Below are 25,729 nucleotides of genomic sequence, written 5' to 3' on the forward strand. Positions count from 1 at the left end.
TCTCATTGTAAAAGAAATCTCATTGTGAACATTGAATATAGAATGCCAAATTGAAATGAGCACAGGTAAATCATTATTGCAACTGGAAAGTGTATTTGGAGCATTGGACGGTGAGCAGAGAGAAGAGAATAAGGGAGGTGTTGAAAGAAAGGAAAGGGAGGCAGCTAAACCCTGCCTGTGTGGGAAGGTACCATGGGAAAGGGAGAGAGTGATGGTGAGTGAAGAGGGGACAAGGGTGTCTGGAAGGAATGCCCCTTTTTAATGCTGAAAAGAAGGGTGGATATGTGTATAGTTTTATTTAATTTATCTAAATTAAATAATCTTACTTACCTCATTATCTTGACCAATTTTTCAAATCTTTTATACTGAGCTAGTAATTTACTGAGTCCTTGAGCTACATGTGACTGATCAATAGTATTGTCTGCCTGTGAGTGCAGATGACGTAGAATTCATTTCATGATCAATTGGTGTCATCTGTTGAGACAAATATCTCTGAAGATGGACCTTATTGAAGCATTATTATTAATTAAATTTGAATAAAACTTGAACTATCTTGGCTCATACCTAGTGTATTCAGCCCCTTCGATCAGTGAAATCTCAATTCAAGGCCACAACAGATCATTGCTCACTGACATTGTCAGTATCTTCCTTTCCTCCGATTCCATCCTCTGCCCTTCACAACTATTACTATGCCAACCCTCAGTCCTGCCAGCTATTATTATCCTCAGTGCCTCCTGACCTATCATTTACTTCCTGACTTTACTAGACCAAGGATTATGGATAGTGGCAAAGCTTGTTGATACACACGTGAGTTATAGCTAAATTTGTAATGTATATTCTAAAAGTCCCCAGCAGTGAGTCGATCGCAAGGATCCCAACAGGAGAAGAAAGTGGCTCCATTTGATCTCCTTACTGACCTTGGGGGAGATATCTTTGCTGCTCCTCAGTCCGCACCTCCATACTTTGCAAACTTCACACATTTTAACAATCATGCAGGTAAGACAATATTTACCGGTTATTTGTTTGTGCTGTTTTCATGTTTATTGGTGTTGAGTAAAAACAATTATTTTTTATATAAACATTTGGATTTTGGAAAAATTGCCTTATGAGTGCATTTAAATGATGTGGGAAACTAAAGGTTTCCTTTTTTGTAATCATTCTGGCAATTGATGGAATTGAAGTCTGTGCTTAATTACACATCATGATTGTTCCGATAGTTGTAATAATGAATATAATTGATATCTCACCATAACCTGAGTTAGCATGGTTCTAGAGTTAGGGCATTCAATTTGAATCTATTTTTTGGTGTGAGACATTACATAGAGTTTGGTCTCCCAAAGCACTCCGGGCAGCTGGCTGTTGTGCTCTCTAGAATGTTGTTTAAAAGTCATCTGTTGGGGAATACACATTAGTAGGTCACATTTAGTTATCTTAAGTCTACATCACAAAAGCAGGTCATATGAGCCTCCTCACATCCTCTTCATAGAACATAGAACATTACAGCGCAGTACAGGCCCTTCGGCCCATGATGTTGTGCCGTCCTGTGAAACCCCTCTAAAGTCCCTCTACACTATTCCCTTATCGTCCATATGCCTATCCAATGACCATTTGAATGCGTTTAGTGTTGGCGAGTCCACTACTGTTGCAGGCAGGGCATTCAACGCCCTTACTACTCTCTGAGTAAAGAACCTACCTCTGACATCTGTCCTATATCTATCTCCCCTCAATTTAAAGCTATGTCCCCTCGTGCTGGACATCACCATCCGAGGAAAAAGGCTCTCACTGTCCACCCTATCTAATCCTCTGATCATCTTCATCTAACTGTCAGCATAACTCTTCCATTACTTTTTCCCTAATACTTTATCTAACTTTGCCTTGAATGCATCTATACCATTTGTCTCTCGTACCCCTTATCCTAGCGTGTTCTAACCACTGACATGGACAGCGCCCCTGATTTCTTCTCTCACCACCAGTCTGTAAACAGAAAGGTTTTGCCCTTTATGAAAGGTAGTGTATTTTACCAACCCATCAGTTTTGGAGGGATCCAACATTAATTAACAACTCCACAGTAAACTCGAGATAGGGTGAAATCAGAGGGTTAGTTATTGTACATGCACTCAAAACATGGAAGGGTGTTTGTCGCTCAGTGGCCCCTGATACATTCATACAGTAAAAGAGGGATAAGAAAGAGCTACAAGATGAAGACAAGATGAGAATTATTGTTTCACATGAGTCCAGAATCAAAGTTCAGTGGTGTATTCTTTCAGAAGATTTTTGTTAGATAATTTGCTTTTACAGTAGAGATGATGTCCACAATGAGGTGGGCACATAGGGATGAATTAGTCTTGAAGGTGCTGCTATAAATTTCAGAAGTTCCAGTGGAAAGAGTGTAGATTGGGGCCAGGCAATTTTTAAACTGGACTTTGCTCTGGTTCTGCTACTGCTTAGTCAATGGGAGATGGCAGCTTATTAAGGCAATATTAAAAGTTCTAACAGTTTGTGGGAGGAGGGGGGACCTTTGCGTTGGTGTCATATGACAATATTCCCAGTTTTCCTCCTCGCTTTGGACAAAGATGTATATTCCTTTATCTGGATTATTGAGATGATTAATATGTTCAACGGAAGTTTCAGGGTCATTTGTACCTATAGACTGATGGTCTCTGTCAGCCAGGGTCTCGCCGAGGGAACGTAATACAATTCCTTGGGATTTTATCTCTGTAGTCAGCGGCATTATTGACTCCTTGGAGATAACGATGTGGCAGCTGTTTGGAATGCCAGGAAGTCCCATTTGTTTGAGTCATAGCCAGTCGTGGATTCAGTCATTAATATATTTTCATATATATAAAATATAGATATTTTATAAAAATTATAGAGTGAGGCCATAGCCCCTTGACACCACACTTTGGGTAAGCGAGGTTCTCCTGAATCCCCCATTGAATTTATTAGTGACTGTCTTAAATTTATAGCTTCTAGTTTTTGTCTTCCCCACAAATCAAATCAAATCCTTTCATTATCTTAAAGACCTCTATCAAGTCACCCCTCAGCCTTTTCTTATCCAGAGTGTTACAGATGTCTGGTCAGTTCTCAACGGTGGTTGAGTGGCTGGACCAGATGGCGTAGCTTTTTTGAAGTTTTAATGCGGTGCGGAAAGATAATTCGTTCCAGGAGTTCAAATATACGAAATAGAGCGTGGTTATTTTATAAACAAACTTTATTAAAATAAAAGAAAACCATATTTAAATGTTTACTTCAGTTCTAACACTAACAGATTACATGCAGCTTCTTAACCCTAACCTTAGTTCCCATTAGACAACACATCCAATAAACATACAGCTCTCATTCCACTTACTTCTCTCTCTCTCTCCCTTAATTTCTTTTTCATTGCGTGAAGAATTTATGGTAACAATTCATTCTAGGACTCTGTTGTTCCTAGATATACTGCGTCACTGCACTACCTCATTTCAGAATGCAACTCAGGTCATAGATCTTCAATTGCTCATCACAAACCATTTTAATTTCAGAATACCCTGAGTTTGTGATCAAAGAAGAGGTAAAGCAATTATTTAGTGACCACTTTAAATGGCATCAGTTCAAAAGGAACATCTGGCCTTTGGGAAGAATTGTAGTATATGGGGAAGTGGTGGCTCCATTAAACCAAACCATTACCAGCAGCATTTTAAGTAGGCTTTACCGGATTCCTCCTTGCATTTTAATTATTTAAAACCAGCATTATAGTTTAATTGTAGATCTCTCTTAGTAGGCTAAAATTAAGTAGCCGTACGGTCGCCTCTCCAGTTTTAACATTTTAAAAGCAAACAAAATTACAGGGTTTCTGACGTTTTCAAAACTGAGCGAGAGAACTACTTATGTAATGTGGCTTTGAACTGAGATTTTATTGATACGGGGTTGGGGGTGACTTTAACCTAACCCGCTCAGCTGTGAACACATCAAATCAAGTGGAACAATAGCTTTATATACACAGGCACACCCTACTCCAATATTACTCTCTCTCAAATTTGGTGGAGAGTAAAATCGTTCAGTCAAACTTTGAGTCTGTCTTCAGTTTCTTGCAGCTGAATCTTCATAACTGAAATTTGCGACAATTAGGACCCTATTGCACAGCAATGGTATTGAATTGGTTTTCAATGACATTAGCACTTTCACCTAAAGAGTATTTAAAAAATAATTTTGCAGTGATCTATCGCTCCTACAATTATTTTTTTTTTTAAATTTAGAGTACCCAATTCTTTTTTTCCCCAATTAAGGGGCAATTTAGCGTGGCACATCTTTTGGTCATGGGGTGAAACTCACGCAGACACAGGGAGAATATGCAAACTCCACACAGACAGCGACCCGCTATCAATGCTACAATTAACCCTTAATTTGCCAGCCATTGATTTTTTTTTGCATTGATATAGGCTAAGTTATATAAATGCTGATCAAGAAAGCTGTAGGGAGTAAGATTGGTCCCAGATCCAGAGTATGGTAGAAAAGACCATGGGCAGCATGTGGATTATGCTACTCTTATATTGTCTAGTAGAGCATCTTATTATCTTGTGCTTAAATCAGCTGAGATACTTGTATTCCTGCTGGGGCTGCTTTGTTGCATTAGTACTGTGACAACTTATGTTAACTGCAGGAGTTCAGAGAGAGCGTACAATTATATGGCACAAAGGGAAATGAGATCAATTCACACTCCAGCTGGTATCTTTGATGGAGAAAAGAAATGTGCCAGAAGTCCTACTGTGTGCATAATTCCAAAATTGGTTCACACTGCTGATGGTAATACATTAAAATGTTGTGAAATCACAGTGCAGAGCACTGTAGCAGCATCCAGTTTCCAGAAAATTAAAGTTGCATTGTATCAAGGAATTTCCACTGATGGTGACATGCTCAACTCTGGTGCTTTCACTTTGTGGTCGTCTGTGCATTGTGCAGTCAGATCGCCAGAATAACACTACTGTTATACAGCAACACTACTGTCAAAAGCATGGTTGCATATGAACAGACTCCAAATTTTCTACATCTTTAATTCTTGGATCAGCCTTCGATAGAAATGTGGGCAATGTTAGATTAAATGTTTTGCCTTCTAAAATAAAAATGGAACTTGTTTTGAGTTTGTGATATCTATAGACATAGTGGCATAATGGTATTGTCGCTATACTAGTAAACCAGACACCCAGGGTAATGCTCCGAAGAACCTGGTTCAAATCCCACCAATGCAGATTGAATTCAATATAAAAATCATCATAGAATCCCTACAGTACAGAAAGAGGCCATTCGGCCCATCAGGTCTGCACCGTCGCTTTGAAATACCACCCAACGTAGGCCCTATAACCTCACCCTAAGAGGCAATTTGGCATGTCCAATTCACCTAACCTGCACATAATTGGACTGTGGGAGGAAACAGGAGCACCCAGCGGAAACCTTTGCAGACACTGGGCGAAAGTGCAAACGCCACACAGTTGCCCAAGGTGGGAATTGCATCCGGGTCCTGGCTCTGTGAGATAGCAGTGCTAACCATTGTGCCACTGTGGCACCCCATAATCTTTATTATTGTCACAAGCTTACATTAACACTGCAATGAAGTTACCGTGAAAGTCCCCTAGTCATCACACTCCGGTGCCTGTTTGGGTACACTGAGGGAGAATTTAGAATGTCAAATTCACCTAACAAGCACGTCTTTCGGGACTTGTGGGAGGAAACCAGCGCACCCAGAGGAAACCCAGGCAGACACGGAGAATGTGCATACTCCGCACAGACAGTGACCCAAGCCAGGAATTGAACATGGGACCCTGACGATGTGAAGCAACTGTACTACCGTGCAAGTAAAATCTGGAATTAAAAGTCTAATGGTATCTAATGATACCATTGTTGATTGTCGTAAAAACCCATCTGGTTCACTAATGTCCATCAGGGAAGGAAATCTGCCATCCTTACCTGGTCTGGCCTCCATGTGACTCCAGACCCGCAACAACATGGTTGACTCTTAACTGCCCCCTCAAGGGCAATTACGGCTGGGCTAATAAATGCTGGCCCAGCTCACAACGCCCAAGTCCCATGAACGAATAAAAAATAAAGATTTGTGTTCATTGAAGAAAATGTTTGTGGATTGAATGGTTCACATCTGAACAATCTGAGGAAAGAATACAAAATGTGTCTCAATTTTAAATTCATGGACATCATTTCCCCTTCCGTTTTATAACCAGAGTCCTGTTGAATGATAGTATCATTAGTTATTAATTCATCAACATCAGCTGTTTTGATGCAAAACGTGAAACACCTCTTAATTGTATTTTCTAAAGCACAGCCCACATCCGGAATTGGATGCACGGGGGGGAGGGGAGGGTGGCGCCGGGCGTGTGTGTGTGTGTGTGGAACTTGCTGATGCCAGGTCCCTGAGGGAGACTGTGTCCTGGCGGCCGTCTGGGTACATCACGTAGGCGTACTGGGGGTTAGCGTGGAGTAATTGAACCCTTTCAACTAACGGGTCCGCCTTGTGGTGTCGTACGTGCTTACAGGGGAGTACGGGTCCTGGAGCTGCGAGCCCAGTTGGGAGCGACACCCCAGATGTGGACTTCCTGGGAAAGGCAAAGAGACGTTCATAGGGTGTGTAGTTAGTCGCATGTATAGGAGCGACTGAATGGAGTGCAGTGCATCATGGAGGACCTCCTGCCAGCGGGAGGCCGGGAGATTTCGGGACCATAGGGCCAGCTGGACGGCCCTCCAGACCGTCCCGTTCTCCCTCTCCACCTGCCCGTTTCCCCGGGGGTTATAGCTGGTCATCCTGCTGGAGGCGATACTCCTGCTGAGCAGGAACTGACGCAGCTCATCGCTCAAGAATGAGGATCCCCTGTCACTGTGGATGTAGGCGAGGAAGCCGAACAGAGCGAAGATTGTGTTGAGGGCTTTGATGACGGTGGCAGACGTCATGTCGGGGCACGGGATGGCGAAGGGGAATCTGGAGTACTCATCAACTACACTGAGGAAGTACGTGTTACGGTCGGTGGAGCGGAGGGACCCTTTGAAATATACGCTGAGGCGTTCAAAGTGGCAGGAGGCCTTCACCAGGCGCGCGCGGCCCGGCTGGTAGAAGTGCGGTTTGCACCCCGCACAGACCTGGCAGTCTTTGGTGATTGCCCTGACTTCCTCGACGTAGAAGGGAAGACTTTGGGCCTTTATGAAGTGGGCGGGTGACAAAGGTTGTCATGCAGGGTCCGGAGTCGGTCTACTTGTGCGCTGGCACATGTACCTCGGGGTAGGGCATCTCGGGGCTCGTTGAACTTACCGGGGCGATACAATATCTCGTAGTTGTAGGTGGAGAGCTCGATCCTCCACCTCAAGATTTTATCGTTCTTGATCTTGCCTCGTTGTGTGTTGTTAAACGTAAAGGCTACCGACCGTTGGTCAGTGAGGAGAGTGAATCTCCTGCCGGCCAGGTAATGCCTCCAATGCCGCACAGCTTCAACGATGGCTTGGGCCTCTTTTTCGACAGAGGAGTGCTGAATTTTGGAGGCATGAAGGGTGCGGGAAAAGAATGCCACAGGCCTGCCTGCCTGATTTAGGGTGGCGGCCAGAGCGACGTCTGATGCGTTGCTCTCCACTTGAAAGGGCAGCGTCTCGTCTACTGCGTGCATCCCAGCCTTGGCGATATTGGCTCTAATACGGTTGAAGGCCTGTTGAGCCTTGGCCGTCAGGGGAAAAAGGGTGGACTGGATGAGTGGGTGGGCCTTGTCCCAATAGTTTGGGACCTACTGGGCGTAGTAAGTAAAGAACCCCAGGCAGCGCTTGATGGCCTTGGGGCAGTGGGGAAGGGGGAGCTCCATGAGGGAGCGCATGCGGTCGGGATCGGGCCCCAGAACTCCATTCTGGACCACATAGCCAAGGATGGCTAAGCGGTTCGTGCTAAATACGCATTTCTTGTTATAGGTGAGGTTTAGGAGAGAGGCGGTGTGGAGAAATTTGGCAAGGTTGGCATCGTGGTCCTGCTGATGGTGGCCGCAGATGGTGACATTATCTAGTTACGGGAAAGTGGCCCGCAGCCCGTACCTGTCGACTATTCGGTCCATCTCCCTTTGGAAGACTGAGACCCCGTTGGTGACGCCGCAGGGAACCCTGAGAAAATGGTAGAGGCGGCCATCTGCCTCGAAGGCAGTGTATGGGCGGTCCGCCTTACGGATGGGGAGCTGGTGGTAGGCGGATTTCAGGTCCACAGTTGAGACGACCCGGCACTGTGCAATCTGATTGACCATATCAGATATGTGTGGGAGGGGGTACGCATCGAGCTGCGTGTACCGATTGATGGTCTGACTGTAGTCCACGACCATCCTGTGTTTCTCCCCCGTTTTCACCACTACCACTTGGGCTCTCCAGGCGCTGTTGCTGGCCTCGAAGCAATAGCTGGACTTCGGACCTGATGAAGGTCCTGTCCTGGGCACTGTACCGTCTGCTCCTGGTGGCGATGGGTTAATTTTGCAAATAGGGAAGGTGGGTCGACCTTTATGGTCGCGAGGCCGCACACAGTAAGGGGTGGTAGGGGCCTGCCAAATTCTACGTTGAGGACCGTGAGTGTGGCTATACAGTACCTCCGGATCGCCGTGGAGTGGGACCTGGAGGCCAGGGAGATTCTCTGATTGGCGGGGTGTACCGCGAGGGAGCAGCGCCTTACCGTATCTGGATGGATGAAGCTTTCGGTGATCCCGGAGTCCAGCAGACAAGAGGTCTCATGCCCATCGATCTTCATGCTTGTCGAGGCGGTGGCTAGATTGTGCGGGCGCGACTGGTCAATCGTGACCAAGGCGAGTCGCGGGTGGTCGCCGCAGGTGCCGAACGATGGGGTGCCCAGGGAACACGGGTCCTGGAACGATGGTGGCGCCCATGTGCCATGGGGGAGACGAGATGGCGGCGCCTGATGATCTTGGGGTGGACAAGATGCGCCCATGGGCCGCACGTGGTCCGAGGAGGGGAAGATGGCGGCGCCCATGGGCCGCACGTGGTCCGAGAAGGGGAAGATGGTGGCGCCCACTGGCTGCACATGGTCCGAGGAGGGGAAGATGGGGGCGCCCACTGTCCCTATGCAAGGGCGGTCGGGACGATAGTGGCGACTGCGCGGGCCTGGCACACCGCAGCAAAGTGCCCCTTTTTGCCGCAGGCCTTGCAAAGGGCACTGCGGGCCGGGCAGCATTGGCAGGGTTGTTTCTGTTGCCCTCAGAAGTAACATCGGGGGCTCCCGGGGTTGGCTGGCTGGCGCGTGGCACAGGCGTAGGATTGGCTGGGTGAGGCCCCCGGTGGGGCGGCCGTCTGTGGAGTCCACGATGCGTAGGAGGGGTGTGCCGCGCGGCTGGAGGTGTAGGCCTGAACATTGCGTGAGGTGACCGTCATCGATAGCGCCAGCTTTTTGGTTTCTGCAATGGTCGAGCGCGGCCCCCTCTAAAAGTTGCTGGCGTATGTGGTCTGACCCTATCCCCATAACAAAAGCTTCCCGCATGAAGAGATTTGAATGTTCCGTGGCCGTGACGCCCTGACAGTCACAGTCTCTGACCAGGGGAATTAAGGCACGCCAGAAATCTTCTATGGACTCACCAGGGAGTTGACGACGCGTAGAGAGTACGTATCTGGCACAGAGCGTGTTCGCCCGCTGGGTGTAATTCTCTTTCAGTAGCGCCATGGCTGCATCGTAGGTCGGCGCGTCCTGGATAAGAGGAAATATATTGGAGCTCAGCCGCGAGTAGAGTATCTGGATCTTCTGAGCTCCCGGAATTGGGTCTGGTGCAGACCTGATGTAAGCTTCAAAACAAGCTAGCCAATGTTGAAAGTCCTTTTTGGCGTTGCTTGATTGCGGATCCAGCTGCAGGCGATCCGGCTTGATGCGGAGGTCCATCTTCTGAAAATCTTCGAGTAATAAATTGATGCACAATCAGTTACACAGAGACGAGAGTCGAATACAACTGAGGCTTTATTACTCTAAGATGTGTGGCCTCCTGCAGCAGCTGGCGAAATGGCTGCTGTACAGGGAGCACACGTATTTATACTCCGCCTACTGGGCAGAGCCAGCAGGCAGGGACTACCCCAGTACCTGTAGTACTTACCACACATCTCCTAATATACACAACAGTGGTGATTACCACAAATCTGGAATTGGAAACTATTGTAAGTATCCCTTCTCTTTCTTTCTCACTCACGAGTTTATGACTGCATGAGCATTTTTTTTCTCTCTTCCTTTTTCTCATTTCTCTCCCTCTAATATCCTCCCCCACTTAATCTGGCTGTGGGATTTGCTGGTGTCAACATTCGGTGGTCTTCCCCGTTTTAGGGGGGAAATTGCTATTTGCAAAATGACACCAACACCAGCCCAAATGGAATGGCTGTTTTGCAATTACTGGGCCATAGAAAAGAGGCCGAAAAGCATGATGATTTGCATCTTGGTGGTCTGGTATAATGCAATATTGGCAGAGGGCCGCGGAATGTGTGAAGATTTCACAATGGAAGTTCAAAATGAAAAGGTAGTTTGGTTTGCTTGATTGAGCTAGAGAGAATGTACTTACCAGATAGCAATAATATAATCAGATATATCCAAGTTAGGTTATATTAAAACATATACATATCATAGAACAGTACAGCACAGAACAGGCCCTTCGGCCCTCGATGTTGTGCCGAGCAATGATCACCCTACTTACCCACGTAACCCGTATACCCGTAACCCAACAATCCCCCCATTAACCTTACACTACGGGCAATTTAGCATGGCCAATCCACCTAACCCGCACATCTTTGGACTGTGGGAGGAAACCGGAGCACCCGGAGGAAACCAACGCACACACGGGGAGGACGTGCAGACTCCACACAGACAGTGACCCAGCCGGGAATCGAACCTGGGACCCTGGAGCTGTGAAGCATTGATGCTAACCACCATGCTACCGTGAGGCCCCAATATCAATTGATTTTACTTGAGAGTCCGATACCATCTGAACTTTCCATACTGTTAGGATATGAATTCATTCATGGTGTTCTGTTTGTTTATTGTGCATGACTTTCATAACCATTAACATGTCTATTTTTGGTTTTCTTCTTCCATCCCTTTTCCTCCATGTTACTGTTACAGCTCCAACCTCACTGAATACAGATTTTGCAAACTTTGATGCGTTTGGAAGTTGTAATGCTTCTGATAATTTTGGAGCTTTCTCTTCAGCAAGTTTACCACCTTTCCAGTCCAACAGTACAGGTAGTGGTTGTAACTGCCCAGCTTTGCTTTTAGAAATAGTGATTTGTCTTGTTCATGTGTGTGCGTTAGAAAAAGGGTTCAGTCAGTCCAAACATCATCAGTTCTCATTTTCAATCCATTTTATTAAAACCGAACATGTCGATAATAGTGTATCAACAGAGAAGAATTAGCCAATATTTTAGATGTAGTTCTTCCATCAGTTTAAAAAGGAAAAAAAAGACATATTTTCTCTTTTCAAATGTTGCACAATTCCAGCATTTTCTCTTTTGTATTTCTGATTCTACCATGCGCAGAATTGTATTTATTTTCACAATTCCACAAGTTGGACCCATTCTGTCACGTTGAAAGGATTTGGATTTATGTGCCCCCTTAAAATGAAGGTAATTAGGAAGAAAATAAAGATTTAGAAATAACAATAACTAGGGGCAGCACGGTAGCATTGTGGATAACGCAATTGCTTCACAGCTCCAGGGTCCCAGGTTCGATTCCACACAAGGTTAAAATCCGACAGGTTTGTTTCAAATCACTAGCTTTCGGAGCACTGCTCCTTCCTCAGGTGAATCTTTTCAGAGCAGTGCTCCAAAAGCTAGTGATTTAAAACAAACCTGTTGGACTTTAACCTGGTGCTGTAAGACTTCTTACTGTGCTCACCCCAGTCCAACGCTGGTATCTCCACATCAAATTTAGAAGAGGAAGGATGAAAAGACAAGTTTCAATTTAATTATGCCAAAGGCGGAATGGACTGCCAAGAGAAAAACTGGGGGTGGATTGTATATGAGTAAGTACTGCCACAAGCCAGATGGTATGCAGTGCTGTTATCTAATCATGTATGTTATTCTGTTCTGTTTCACAAATGAACAGCTCATTTCCTACCTGTTGCTTAGCAAACCAGATCATGTGCCAATTTCTCTGACTTTGAAATATGGAACTTCCCTTAAGTAATGAGAATCTTGAAAAAGCTGGTGTTGGTTTGAGAGCATCTTTTGATGCTTATAAGCTGTTTTTAGTTGATACCTCATCAACTCTTCATTCTGAGAACATATGTTTATTTGGATTGACTCAACCCAGACATTTAGCCATTCTTGTTGCCATTCATTTGGTTTTGTGCCTGTAACACACTACTTTGTGTTTCATTTCTGTTCTTTTTCTTTATTGATTTTTCCTCCATATCTCCCGTCTTTCCAGTCTTCAGAACACTTTCATCAGGCAATGGTTTTGGTGACTTTACTTCCGCTTTTCCTGTCCCAGCTGCCCACAGTAAGTGCTGTTTTAGTGTAGGGACCTTGGCTCCAATATTTCTTTTTGCATCAGTCACAGCCTTGGTGCCATTCATATCCTGCCCTTTCTCTTGTGTTATTATTCTATCCTTACGGTATTTCAAGTTTAAGGAAGTCCAGAATTGTTCAGAGAATTCTTGTGTCTATTTTGGACAACTGTGCCTAGACACCCTACAATTACTTTACAGCTTTTGAGTTACTGAAAGGTTTTCTACACCGATTCACTAATTCAACTGATTTTTTAACCCTTTTTGGAGGCTTTTAAAGGACTAGCTTTTGATGAACATTTCTTCTCAGCAAGGTTGCTTCGGGTGTGATATGTTTTTCCACTTGAGGCACTCAATATCCAACATTGTGCGCTTCCACATTAGTTTTAACCTGCGTGAGATTCAGTTCCTGATCGTCCTTCAGCATTGTGTCAGTAATGTTGATTTTTTTTTCTGAATCCCAGATCAGACATTATTACATCGGATTACCATGTTGTAAATGATTGTGATTTAACGCTGTGTTAAAATTCACTTATTTCCAATTAAAACTATACAAATTTGTATTGGACCCCCCAAAAAAATTAAAGAATTTTCTTTTCAATCACCATGGTCAGATTTGGATCCATTTGAAGGACAGTGCTGTATTATACCATCCGGCTCCTAATTGATTAAGGGTTTATTTGATAGGTAAACTCTCTTTGTAGGCACATGTTACAGGAAGTTTTAGGCTCTGAGAAATTCTCTTCAGGGTATTGTCCAGTATTTAGCAATACTGCCTCTGCGGTAGTTATTCCCAAACTAGTAGAATCAATATAAAATGGCCTATACTCTTTAGGGTTTGGAAAAAAGAGGGGATTGAGGTATGCAAGATGCTGAAAGGTATGGGTAAAGTAGACATGGAGCTGATGCTTCCTCTTGTGGGGCAGTCTAAAATGAGAGGCCATCATAAAATAAGAGGGAGCAAATTTAAAACAGATTTGAGGAAAATCTACTTCTCCCAAAGGGTTGTGAATCTGTGGAATTTGCTACCTCAGACCGCAGTTGATGCAGGGACAAGTGAGTAAATTTAAGGAGGAGTTAGACAGATTTTTAATTGGTAATGGGTTGAAGGGTTATGGAGAACAGGACGGTGGAGTTGAAGCCAGGATGGGATCAGCCATGATCACATTGAGGATGTTAGGCTCGGGAGGCTAAGTTGCCTATTCCCGCTCCTAGGCCATGTGTTCTAGGGTGGAGATGCTCTGGCTGATTTCGCAATCCAGCTCTTGGCCTGTAACATTGTAGGTAGCAGATGAGGAACGTATCAGCCATGATCGAATGGTGGAGCAGACACGATGGGCCGATTGGCTTAATTCTGCTCTTATATCTTCTGAACTTGTGACAGATTACTCAACAAATACAAAAGGTTTGGTTGTATTTCTGTCGAGTGCTGTCTAGTTTTTAACTTTATAAATTACTTAATGAGGTCCAGAAACAAGATGCAATTGTGATTTGTTGGCTTGTTTTGCTTTGCCTAATGCTTAAACTACTATCTTTGTGCTGTAAACAGGTTTCATATAAATGTCATCCTTCAGCTATGGATGTGACTTCCCGGTTACGGTTGATGTTTATTTGAAAAACAAGTCACGTTATAAATACACAGAGGAGAAACAAAAGCGTCACTTTAAGGCAGCTCTTGGTTTTCACAATTCAAACCTTCTTATTGTGTGCTCCACCCTGAAATGTTAATCAACTCTTTCACTCTTCCAATGTCAAATGTCGTTCAGAGCTGAACAAAAGCAACAGGTGTGGACATCCACTCAGACTTATTAATTTACTACTACCTGTTTTTTTAAGTGACTTGTCTTCACTGACCATTTATGGCTGCCCCCTCGGTTTGTACAACATGGTACATGAGGTGGCTGGACCTCTGCCATTGTCTTATGATCCATAATTTTTAATATGCTTAAAAATAGCTTAATGTAAAGATGAAATGGGATTTACGAGAGATTGAGGTCAATACAGTATTCTGTCACTTGTACTGGTATGGCTTGAAAACCACTTTTTAGCACAGAGTGTGCTGTTAACCAAATGTAGATACACTTCTTTACATGCTGCTTTTTCAAGATTGTCTGATGTGCAATAAAACCCATAACATTCAATGAGCCCTGCATTCCTTTCCCTCACCTCACACAGCATGCGTAAACCTAGATTATCCCATGTAACGTCTTTGCACAGTAATTAGGAATCTATCACTCTAATCTTGGCCCGAAATGGAAATCAGATTACTATTTTTTTTGTAAATCAAGAGAGACTGGAAGAATTCAACCCAAGTTGTCTTGATCCAGGAGCCTGCAAATGATAAGAGAAGCTTCAGTGATAAAAGACATACTGTGACTTGCCACACCAATTGTAAGAGAGAACTGGTTTAGTGGTGGCTTCTCTCCACATTCTCTGGTCACTTAATTTTGATTAAGACTATTTAACGTTGAAATTCTAACATTTGGAAAGGTTCGCTCCTTTAGTAATAGTGAAATAGGTTGAAGAACAGTAAGAATATTGAGTTTCAGTTTCCCAACAAGTAAGCCATGAAACCACTATGTTAGCATTCCTATCAGCAAGCTAAATCATAGGAATCTGTGAATGAATTGGGGATCCCCAATTCGTTTGGCTTGCTGACAGGAATGCTAACATAGTGGTTGCGTTCCTGGACTAGTAACCCAGGATCTTGGATTAATAATCTGGGCAGCACGGTAGCACAGTGGTTAGCACTGTTGCTGCACAGCGCCTGGTTCCCAGGTTCGATTCCTGGCTTGGGTCACTGTCTATGCGGAGTCTGCATCTTCTACATATGTCTGCGTGGGTTTTCTCCGGGTGCTGCATTTTCCTCCCACAAGTCTCGAAAGACATGGGGCAGGATTCTCTGGCACCGGGGTTTTGACGGGGGCGGGAATCGCGCCGATCGGCAGCGCCACCCCCCCCCCCCCCCCCCCCCCCCCCCCTTCTCCGGCCCGCAATGGGCTGAGCGGTCACCCGTTTTAGGCTGGTTCCGCCGGCATAAATTAGACCTGGTACTCGCCTGCGGGACCTCGCTCTGCGGGTGGCCACCAGGGTCCTGGGGGGGGGGGGGGGGGGGGTTCTGGCCCCGGGGGTGCCCCCATGGTGGCCTGGCCCGCGATCGGGGTCCACCGATCCGCGGGCAGGCCTGTGCCATGGGGGCACTCTTTTCCTCCGCACCGGCTACTGTAGACCTCTACCACGGCCGGTGCAGAGGCAAACCCCCTGTGCAAGCGCTGGGATTATCCCAGCACACGCTGGCGCTCCCGCGCATGCGCCAACCAAACCCACATGTTTCACTAGTGTTCTTTAGGGGATGGAATCTGCAATCCTAGTTGGTCTGGTCTGTATGTGATTCCTGACCCTGGACAGTGTGGTTAGTTCTCTTTAACGGCCTAGCAAAACATTCATGTGAAGAACATAGGGCATTAGAAATAGAAGCAGGAGTCGGCCAAATAGCTCTCCAAGCCTGCTCTGCCATTCAATAAGATCATAGATTAATTTAACCTCATTTCCACTTTCATATCCCTTGATTCCCCTAGAATACAAAAATGTGTGGGTCCCAGCCTTGAGTATATTAACAGTGAAGCATTCAAAGCCCTCCAAGATATAGAATTCCAAAATCTCTCAGTCCTCTGCATGAAGAATCTTTATCTTTTTTTGAAATAAATTTAGAGCACCCAATTCATTTTATTTTCCAATTAAGGGACAATATAGCATGGCCAATCCACCTAGCCTGCACATCTTTGGGCTATGAGGGCGAAACCCACGCAAGCACTGGGAGAATATGCAAACTCCACATGGCAGTGACCCAGAGCCGGCATCGAACCTGGGACCTCGGAGCCGTGAGGCAGAAGTGCTAACCATTGTGCCACCGTGCTGCCCACAAATCCTTAGCTTTTAATTCCAAATGAATGACCTCGTCCTGAGACTGCCCTCAGTTCTGGACTCTAAATGTAGGGGAAATGGCCTCTCAGCATCTTCTCTGACAAGCCGTCTTAGAATCTTTTTTTCAATGAGATGACCTCTCAACTAACATTCAGCTCAATTACTGATTCCATTTCAAGTGACATCTTTCATATTGAAACTCCAGTTTGAGAAAATTAGGTAATTAAAAGGTCATTTTCACTACAGATCTGATCTGTGCTTTACCAATTTATGTTGTGATATTTTTAGATTGTAAATGTAGGCAAAGATTATTTTTTATTTTCTGTATCTGCTGTTTGGTGCTGCTGTGGTTTATTTCATGCTGAAGACCAACGTTTCTCCGAATCCTCTTTTTCTCCTAACAGGTGGATCCTCTGCTTCAACTAATGCTAACTTTGCAAATTTTGATAACTTCCCAAAATCTTCTAGTGCTGATTTTGGAGCTTTCTGTTCCTCTGGGAATGACACAACGGTAATCAAAGCACATGCTGTTACTCAGGATAAATATGCAGCACTTGCTGATCTGGATAATGTTTTCAGCTACAGTACATCTACACAAGGTAAGACCCACACTAGGGCAGTGAATGATGTTGCAGTGTGGATCGGTAATAAAGACCTGTTGCTGCTCCATTAGGTACACTTGGTAGTTGAGTGTTAGCAGGCCTTCATTACTAACTCCGAGTGGCTTTTTGACATATGCAAGCTGGGGGGATGAGCGTTGCTGACGCTCTGACCTGTTTTGGAGAAGATAGAGAGGCATTATTGGTGAACCTTATCATCTCGCTCACATTTACACAACATTCACTTTCTGGAAACAGCAGTAGGGGGATGCCTCCTATCCAACTAAAATCAGCAGAAATATTCGGCACCTTCCTGATTTGCATACCTCATTAATCCACCATCAGTGTATACATTCTCTGAGTTTTTTTCTTTTAAACCGATCACAAAAGTTGTTTTGGTCTGTTTTTAATTCAAATGTAGTTTCTTCCGTTAAGTGAGATTTAGTAACAGCTCTTGGTGAAATCAGTTAAACCTTCACTGATGCTGTAACTTTTTTCATGAAAAATATTCAAAAGGAATTATGTTGAAGGCGAAGAGCCAGTGATTAAAGAGGAAATATTTGGCTGATTATCTCTTGTCATGAGAGATTAATGCTATTTAGTGGGATGCTGATTGACCCATATTAGCTTTTTCTAGGTGTGAAGTGATCAGGCTCTCAATTCTGTCAAAAAAAAAATTTCAACTATTTGTCATTTCCTTAAATGCCTAAATTACTTTAATATCAATGTTTTCACAAGTTAATATCTTGAGCTTGAAAAATATTTTTTTTACAGGTTCCATTAACATCATATTTTTGAATTCTTTATTTTTCCTCCTATATTTAGGTGCAAGCAGTCAACTGACTAATTTCAGCTCGGCGACTGTTAGACCTTCTGTGATGACTTCCAATCAGTCAAGCTCTCCAGCAAACAAGTATGCAGCCCTAGCATAATCAGATAATGTCTTTAACTCTCCAACAGACACTAGTAATGTAACTAGCACAGGCAGGTAAAGTGCAGAGCCTACATGGCACTTTAGAACATAGACTTTCTAAACTCAAAACAGAAATGCAGCAAAATTAGTCTTTTTTTCATTCGGTCGGGGGATGTGGGCGTCGCTGGCTGGGCCAGCATTTAATGCCCATCCCTAATTGCCCTTGAACTGAGTGGCTTATTAGGCCATTTTTGAAGGGTCAACCATATTATTGTGGATCTGGAGTCACATGTAGGCTAGACCAGGTGAGGACAGCAGATATCCTTCCCTAAAGGACATTTAACCAGGTGGGTTCTTGCTACAATCGCCTATGACTCCATTGTCATCATTAGACTTTTAATTTCAGATTTTTACAGAATTCAATTTTCACCATCTGCCAGGGTAGGGTTCAAACCCGGGTTCCCAGAGCATTACCCAGGGTCTCTGGATTACTAGCCCAATGACAATAGCACTACTCTTGGAGATGTGATTAAAGCAGCCACTCGATGAAGAAAGCTTTACCCAGTGAATCATCCTCCAAGTCCGGACTATAGATTTAAGTAAAATTCGACAGATTCACTGGTTAAGATTTTATTTCTCTCATTGCAGCATTGTGCAGTCCGATTTTAGTGCTTGAGCTGTAGGTTTGGGGATAACTTTAAAAGGCTGTTTTAATAACTAGTAAATTTATGAACTGTGATAGTTAGAAATATTTCAGATTAGCCTAAATTGTCACGTTATGGATTAGCCTATGGATATATAAAAGGTTGTGACATATTGTCTTTTTATTTTAATACACTATTGTGCTTTAGTATATACAAATAGGGTCCTTCTTGTTCTTTGAAAGAAGTTCCACCTCTGTATAAAAATAGGCCATGACTATCAACTGAATGGGGACGAGGGAACAGAAGTAGGTCAGGTTGCTACGGCTATCTTTACAGAACTTTATGCCGCTTGCACACATCTTGATCAAATAACCTCCCTCTCACTCTATTGTGTATAAGGCTTTATTTTGAGCCATGAGCCATATGGAGCAGCATTCTCCTTGACATCGGTGGACAAACATATTGCATTTGACATTATCAGTGTTAAATGGTGCAGTTTTCTTTGATGTAAGGAGAGATGGTGAGGTGACGATGCTTATTACTGGAAACTACACTTTGTTTATCTCCCAACATGCCCAGCCAAAGAGGTGTGCACTTAACTGGAAATTCTTCCGTTTTGTTATGCCACATCTTGTCCTCCAACTGAGTTAGCAGATCATGTCTGACTGTGAACTTGAGACGTTGATCATTTCCAAGCAATGGGAAATCTAAAAAGTAGGTTTTATTCCTTCTAGAATTGAGATTTTGTTTTGACCAGAACACTGAGTTTGCAGAAAGTACTATGCTTCTGAACATTGAGTAGCTTCAGAAGGTAGAAGTATGTAGGTGCCAGTTATTGGAACGGTCCATGATATTCTACAACTTTAAAACCAGGAACCTCCATAACCAGTGGCGGAAGACGAGGTGAGCAGAACTATCAGCCCACTGGAGTGCAAGATATCCCTGGAGGATATTGGTATTGGTGGAATAAAAACTTCAGAGAAGCTTTCCAAACAGCAGAACAAAAAAAATCTATTAAAGGACCATTTCTAGAACTACAAAGTGCAAAATCAAAACATGATGAACAGGCTAATATAGCTGGTAGAAATTTCAAGCAACATTGTTGCTCGGTGATTTCTTCCTTCCTGTATCTATTCACAGCAGGTGGAACGAACAAAGAAAACATCATGACCTCCTTATTTACTCTTTTAGTTTTGTCCCTCTTGTTACATGCAATTCCTTAGCTGAGAAATTGGTACGGCACCATATGAGAACACCAGAAAGATATAAAAGCTATGATGTGAAGTTTTAAAATCCCAGCCTAACAATTCGGCCTGTTGCTGTTTTCTTTTGGCTTTTATTCCATTACAACTGCCCTAAAATGCTTAATTTTTCCCTGGATGGCTGGCCACCTGATCTGATCCCTTTGTGGCCCTGCAACTAGATAAGCATATGGGGTCACAGTCATTTTTATGTGCATGAAATCTTTCAGTTCTGCCTGAAAGCAAGTCCAACCTACAGTGCCATCGGCAAGGAGGCATGTTCTGAGTCCACCCCAGCCGGAACGGGGATTGAACCCCGTGCTGTTGGCACCATCTGATCCCTAGTAACCATGAGCCAACTCCCCCTTGCAAGGAGTCAAGAGTTGCTGTGGCAACATGCATGCTGCAGTTTCAAGCAATGAGAAGTAATGGCGGAGGCTCCAGTTTTCTTCCCATCTGCCTGACCAGGAATCTCCTCTTGCCACCTGCCGTTGATACATGTTGAACAGATTTATAAGTTGATACTCACGCTATTTGGACAGGTTATGAGAACACCTTTCTTGGCCATCAGGTGCTGGAGTGAAACTTGAACATGGAGCCTCTGTCTCGGAGACGGGGATGCTTCCCACTGCACAGCAAAGCCTGACATACATGAATTAAACTCATTTGTTCTTGTATCAGTAAATTGAAAACTAGGCCATGTCCTAGTACAGGCTGTTTGAGGGTATTTTAAATGAAGCAGCATAAACTATAGCAGACCCTTTCGCTGAACAGAGAAAATCTAAATTTTCAGAATTTTCTCATGACTCCAAAATTGGTATTTTGGTAATGAAAATCATTACAATGTTGCTATGAAACCTTTCCGTCATTTGGTAATCTGTAGTCACTTACCTTTGGAAACCATTACAATAACAAAATGTGAAAAATGAACAAAATCTGGGTCAGTGCTGTTTCCGTTTTGAAGTTAGTAACATTCTGATGGGGGGAGAGAACTATATTCAACACTCAAGAGAGTACAGATTTTCGGCTCGTTTGGTCAAATGTTAATGGAACGCTAAATCACATGGGTAACTACTTTTTCCGCAGATGTGTGTAATTTTGTTGTGCTGTTTGCAATGATGGACTTACTTGGCATGATAAATTGTTTTATTTTCATTTGATAAGACTCCACACATCATTCAGGTAAGGAAAGAAACACAACCAAAAAAAAATCAGATGGCTGCCTGTCCCCTCCAGAGAACTCAGTTCCAGAACTACATGATCTTCACTTGCTGCATCAGTAAAACCTCCAACCCCCCCCCCCCCCCCCCCGCTGCGTCGTCTCCCACTGCTGTTATCAGTTATGTCAAGGGGTGAACGTCCCTATATGAGTGAAGTAAGCAGCACAGCCATTTTGTTTGACAGAAATCCTCCTCACTATTTTGTTTGCATTATTTTGCATGTGCTCCCATAATTGTAAGCTGTTTACTATTTTAAAATACCGCAGAGAGTTCAGGATGTCATTCCTGTGGCAGATATAAAATTGAAAATTTCAAAGATTCCAACATAATTAATATAAAATGGAAGGCCTTTGCAGCCACAAGAAAATCAGAGAGGTAAACCCACTGAATATCTGCATTGCAAAGACGTTTGCATTACTGGACAAGACTGTTGTGAAAGGAGCTGAATCTAAATAAAGGGACATTACTTAAATGGATGATGGTGGATAGACTATGGCAAACATTCAAAGAACGCATGGTGAACTGCACAAATTGTTCATCCTTGTCTGGCGTAAAACTAAAACTGGAAAGTTGGCTAAACCATGGCTTATGAGGGAAATTAGAGATAGTATTAGATCCAAGGAATATAAATTGGCCAGAAAAAAAACAGCAGGCCTGAGGATTGGGAACAGTTTCGGACTCAGTGTAGAAGGACTAAGGAATTGATTAAGGAGAAAAAAAGAGTACAAGAGTAAACTTGCAGGGAACATATAAACTGACTGTGGATCTGTGTCCAGTCATGAGCTATCTGCATCCTCAGGTAGCGGAATTTGTTTTGGGCTAGTTTGAATGATTGTCCCTCCAGCTTAGTGCCTTCCGTGTTCGGGTTCACCGGGAATGTTTCGCTCTTGCCCAGGTTGAGTTTGTAGTCCGAGAAGTTTCCGAACTCTTCCAGAAGTTGCATGATTGCTTTCAGGCCTTTCTGTGAGTCCGAGACATAGAGGAACAGGTCATCCACATAAAAGTGAAACGGTGCTTCCTGCCCCATCTTTGGATGCTGTTCCAACTTTTTCGTCTCACAGGGCGATCGCCAGGGGTTCAATTCCCAGGGAGAACAGGAGCGGGGATAGTAGGCATTCCTGCCTTGTGCCTCTGTGTAACTGGAAGTACTCGGAGCTGGTGGTGTTGGTCCGAACGCTCACCTTGGGGGTGTTGTACAGGAGTTTCACCCATGAGGTCAATCCTACCCCGTCCCTACACCAATACCTTGAGGAGGTGCTTCGAAGGTCTCTTCTGCATCTAGGGAGACGATTACCTCTTGTTTTCTCTCCCCAGATGAGGTCATTATTACATTTAGCGACCACCTGATGTTTGCAGTTAGTTGTCTACCCTTGACAAGCCCGGCTGGTCCTCTGCTACTCCCTCCGGTACACAGTTCACTAGTCTCTTGGCCAGGACTTTCGAGAGTATCTTCACGTCTACATTGAGCAACAAAATGGGTCTGTATGATCCGCATTCTGTCGGGTCGTTGTCTTTTTTGGTATCAGTGATATCATGGCCTGTATTAGCATTGGACGCAGGCCACTCACTAACGAGTCTGCGAACATAACCTGTAGGTGTGTGGCCTGGGCTGGTGCAAATTTCTTTTTGAGGTACCTGTCTGGTCCCGGCGCATTCCCCACCTGCATGAAGCTGATGGTCTCCATGATCTCTCCCTGTCCTTTTGGTGCTTCCAGTTCCCCCCGCCTGTCATTCCCCACAACTGGAATGTCCAGTCCATTGAGGAACCATTTAATCTCCATGTCCTCGTCAGGGGGTTCGCAGGTGTACAGTCCTCGGTAGAAGGTCTCAAAGGCTAGGTTGACCTCTTTTGGTTCAGCTACCAGTCTGCCTCTGTTATTCTTCACCTGAACTATCTATCTTGTGGCTTCCTTCTTTCTCAGCTGGTGAGCCAGTAGGGAGCCAGCCTTTCTCCATGTTCACAGAAGGTTATCCGTGTCTGGCGGAGTTGGTGCACTGCTTTCCTGGTGAATAGCAGGTTAAGTCCATTTGTAGTTTTCTTTCTCTGCCAGAAGCTCTATGGTAGGGGCCTCGGAGTACTTTCTGTCGATGTCCAGAATAGAGTTGATCGGTTGTTGCCTGAATACCCTCTCTTCCCTGGCTCTACATGCCTTGTAGGCTTTAATAACTCGCCTAATCACAGCCTTCAATGTTTCCCAAAACGTGGAAGATGAGACTTCCCAAATCTGGTTATTAGTAATGTACTCGCCTGTGGGTACAAGGCTTTTGTGTGAGACGAGACCTGGAGTACTATGTGCGATTTGGCCTTCATATTTATAGAAGGATATACTTGCTTTCGGAGGCAGTACAGTGAAGGTTCATCACAGGAACCAATTGAGTGAGGTTTGTCTTATGATGAGAGATAAGTTTGGAAGAAAGCTCACATTGGAACATAGAGGTTTCTGAAGGGCTTACCAGGGCAAACACCAAATGTGTTTTTCTCTGGCTGGGAAATCTAGAACAGGGGGAAACACTCTCTGGATAAGGGGCCAATCACAGGACTGAGAAGAGTAAAAAATTCTTCACTCAAAGTATTCATTGGAATTCTCTACCCCAAAGGGCTGTGGATGCTCCATCATTGAGTATATTCAAGGCTGAAATTGACAGACCTTATGGTGTGTCAGGGAATCAAAGGATATGGGGGTTGAGCAGGAAAGTGGAATTGAGGCAGAAAATCAGCCATATAATTTTGAATGACAGAGCAGGCTCAAAGTACCAGCTGGTCTGCTTCTGCTCCAATTCCTGCCACATCTCAAACGGTGATGGTTGCACCATGGTGGTCAGCTCTTGTGTTCAGCATCATCCGCTGATGCCTCAGAAATCCCACTCAGACTTGGCAGTCTCTGCTGCATTTACTGCAGATGTAGATAGTGAAGTCAGAAGATGCAGGACCTTCTGGTTTCTCTGGGCCGTCTTCTCAACCAGCTGAATTTTTCATTTCTGCTCACCTCTTCCAAGGCCCTTCCAAATAGTCAGCCTTCGGAGGTCATGGCCATCAGCGGCTCTCTTCCAGTTGTCCAAGTGTCCATTGTCTGCATATCTAGCTTGCAGGTGTTCTTATATTGAAGATAAAAGTCACCCGAGCAGTTGTGAGCCTGTGGCCAGTTCATCATACAGAAAAGTCTTAAGTTATATGGCCATCATCCATCTGATGAATGTGGCATAGACTTAGCAATGAGTTCATGCTGATGAATTTCTCATACTCCAGGACTTTTGAATTTGGTTTGCACTGAGTGCTGAATTCGGGTGCATTTGAGTGCTATCGTGAGAGTTTGGTAACTGAGGGATATTAAGGGTTTATTTTTTTATTTGTATCTAAAGTCTAGTCTTTTATTTAGTTAATTAACTTAAAAGTTGCTGTTTGGTTGAGAAGAAGGTGAATTTTCAATCAGCTTTAAACAAAGGTTCTACTTGTAACTACTTGCAGCTGGAGCTTGTTAATTAGTTAATTGGATTAGGCCAGTTTGCAGAGGCCAGAGTCACAGCATAAATCTGAGCTAGTTACTGTGCAGACTTTGTTTGCACTGAGTGCTGAATTTGGGTGCATTTGAGTGCTATAGTGAGAGTTTCGTGACTGAGGGAGTGCTGAATTTGGGTGCATTTGAGTGCTGTAAGAGTTTCGTGACTGAGGGAGTGCTGAAGTTGGGTGCATTTGAGTACTATAGTGAGAGTTTGGTGACTGAGGGAGTTAGGTGAGGAGGGAGTACGGTGCTGCTGTCATTTCATTTCCTACATTTCCTCAAAGAGCGTGAAGGGAGCCGGGAGTTTACAGAGAGTACAGCTGACTGGGAGCAGAGTCGGAGGGTGGAGTTCCAGTTGGTTCACAGTGCAGCTGTATTCTGTAAAGTAAGAGGGGATGGAGGCTAGGGCAGTTGCATGCTCCTCCTGTAGGATGTGGGTGGTGAGGGATACCACCGGTGTCCCCGCTGACTATACCTGCGGGAAGTGCACCCAACTCCAGCTCCTCCGAGACCATGTTCTGGAACTGGAGCTGGTGCTGGATGAACTTCAGATCATCCGGAAGGCAGAGGGGATAATAGACAAGAGTTACAGGGAGGTAACCACACCCTAGGTACAGGACAAGAGTAGTTGGGTTACAGTCAGGGGAAAGAAAACGAAAGGGCAGACAGTGCAGGGATCCCTCGTGGCCATTCCCCTTCAAAGCAAGTATACCGTTTTGGATGCTGTTAGGGGGGGGGGGAAGCCCTAGCGGCCAGGTCTCTGGCACTGAGTCTGGCTCTGGGACTCAGAAGGGAAGGGGGGAGAATAGAAAAGCAACAGTGATAGGAGACTCAATGGTTAGGGGAATAGATAGGAGATTCTGTGGTCGCGAGCGAGACTCCCGGAAGGTATGTTGCCTCCCGGGTGCCAGGGCCAGGGATGTCTCGGATCGTATCTTCAGGATCCTAAAGGGGGAGGGTGAGCAGCCAGAAGTTGTGATGCACATTGGTACCAACGATGCAGGTAGGAAAAGGGGTGTGGATGTAATAAATGAGTTTAGGGAGTTAGGCTGGAAGTTGAAAGCCAGGACAGAGTTGTCATCTCTGGTTTGTTGACGGTGCCACGTGATAGTGAGGCTAGGAATAGGGAGAGAGTGCAGTTTAACACGTGGCTGCAGGAATGGTGTAGGAGGGAGGGCTTCAGGTATTTGGATAATTGGAGCG

General features: G+C 44.5%; 1 protein-coding gene across 9 annotated transcripts in view; it reads left to right on the forward strand.

The window, feature by feature from the left end:
- Positions 1-25,729, forward strand: part of agfg1a (ArfGAP with FG repeats 1a) — a 97,436-nt gene that overhangs the window by 48,178 nt on the left and 23,529 nt on the right. For 7 of the 9 annotated variants that reach the window (XM_038815145.1, XM_038815148.1, XM_038815150.1 and 4 more), the window contains 5 exons: positions 846-996; positions 11,102-11,221; positions 12,407-12,478; positions 16,814-17,008; positions 17,834-17,921. In XM_038815145.1, coding sequence (XP_038671073.1) covers positions 846-996; positions 11,102-11,221; positions 12,407-12,478; positions 16,814-17,008; positions 17,834-17,921 — 626 coding nt within the window. The remainder of the gene's footprint in view (positions 1-845; positions 997-11,101; positions 11,222-12,406; positions 12,479-16,813; positions 17,009-17,833; positions 17,922-25,729) is intronic. The other 2 variants (XM_038815152.1, XM_038815153.1) reach the window with 2 other exon arrangements.

This window comes from Scyliorhinus canicula, chromosome 13 (assembly GCF_902713615.1).
Source record: "Scyliorhinus canicula chromosome 13, sScyCan1.1, whole genome shotgun sequence".
In the NCBI taxonomy this organism is placed as follows: domain Eukaryota; kingdom Metazoa; phylum Chordata; class Chondrichthyes; order Carcharhiniformes; family Scyliorhinidae; genus Scyliorhinus; species Scyliorhinus canicula.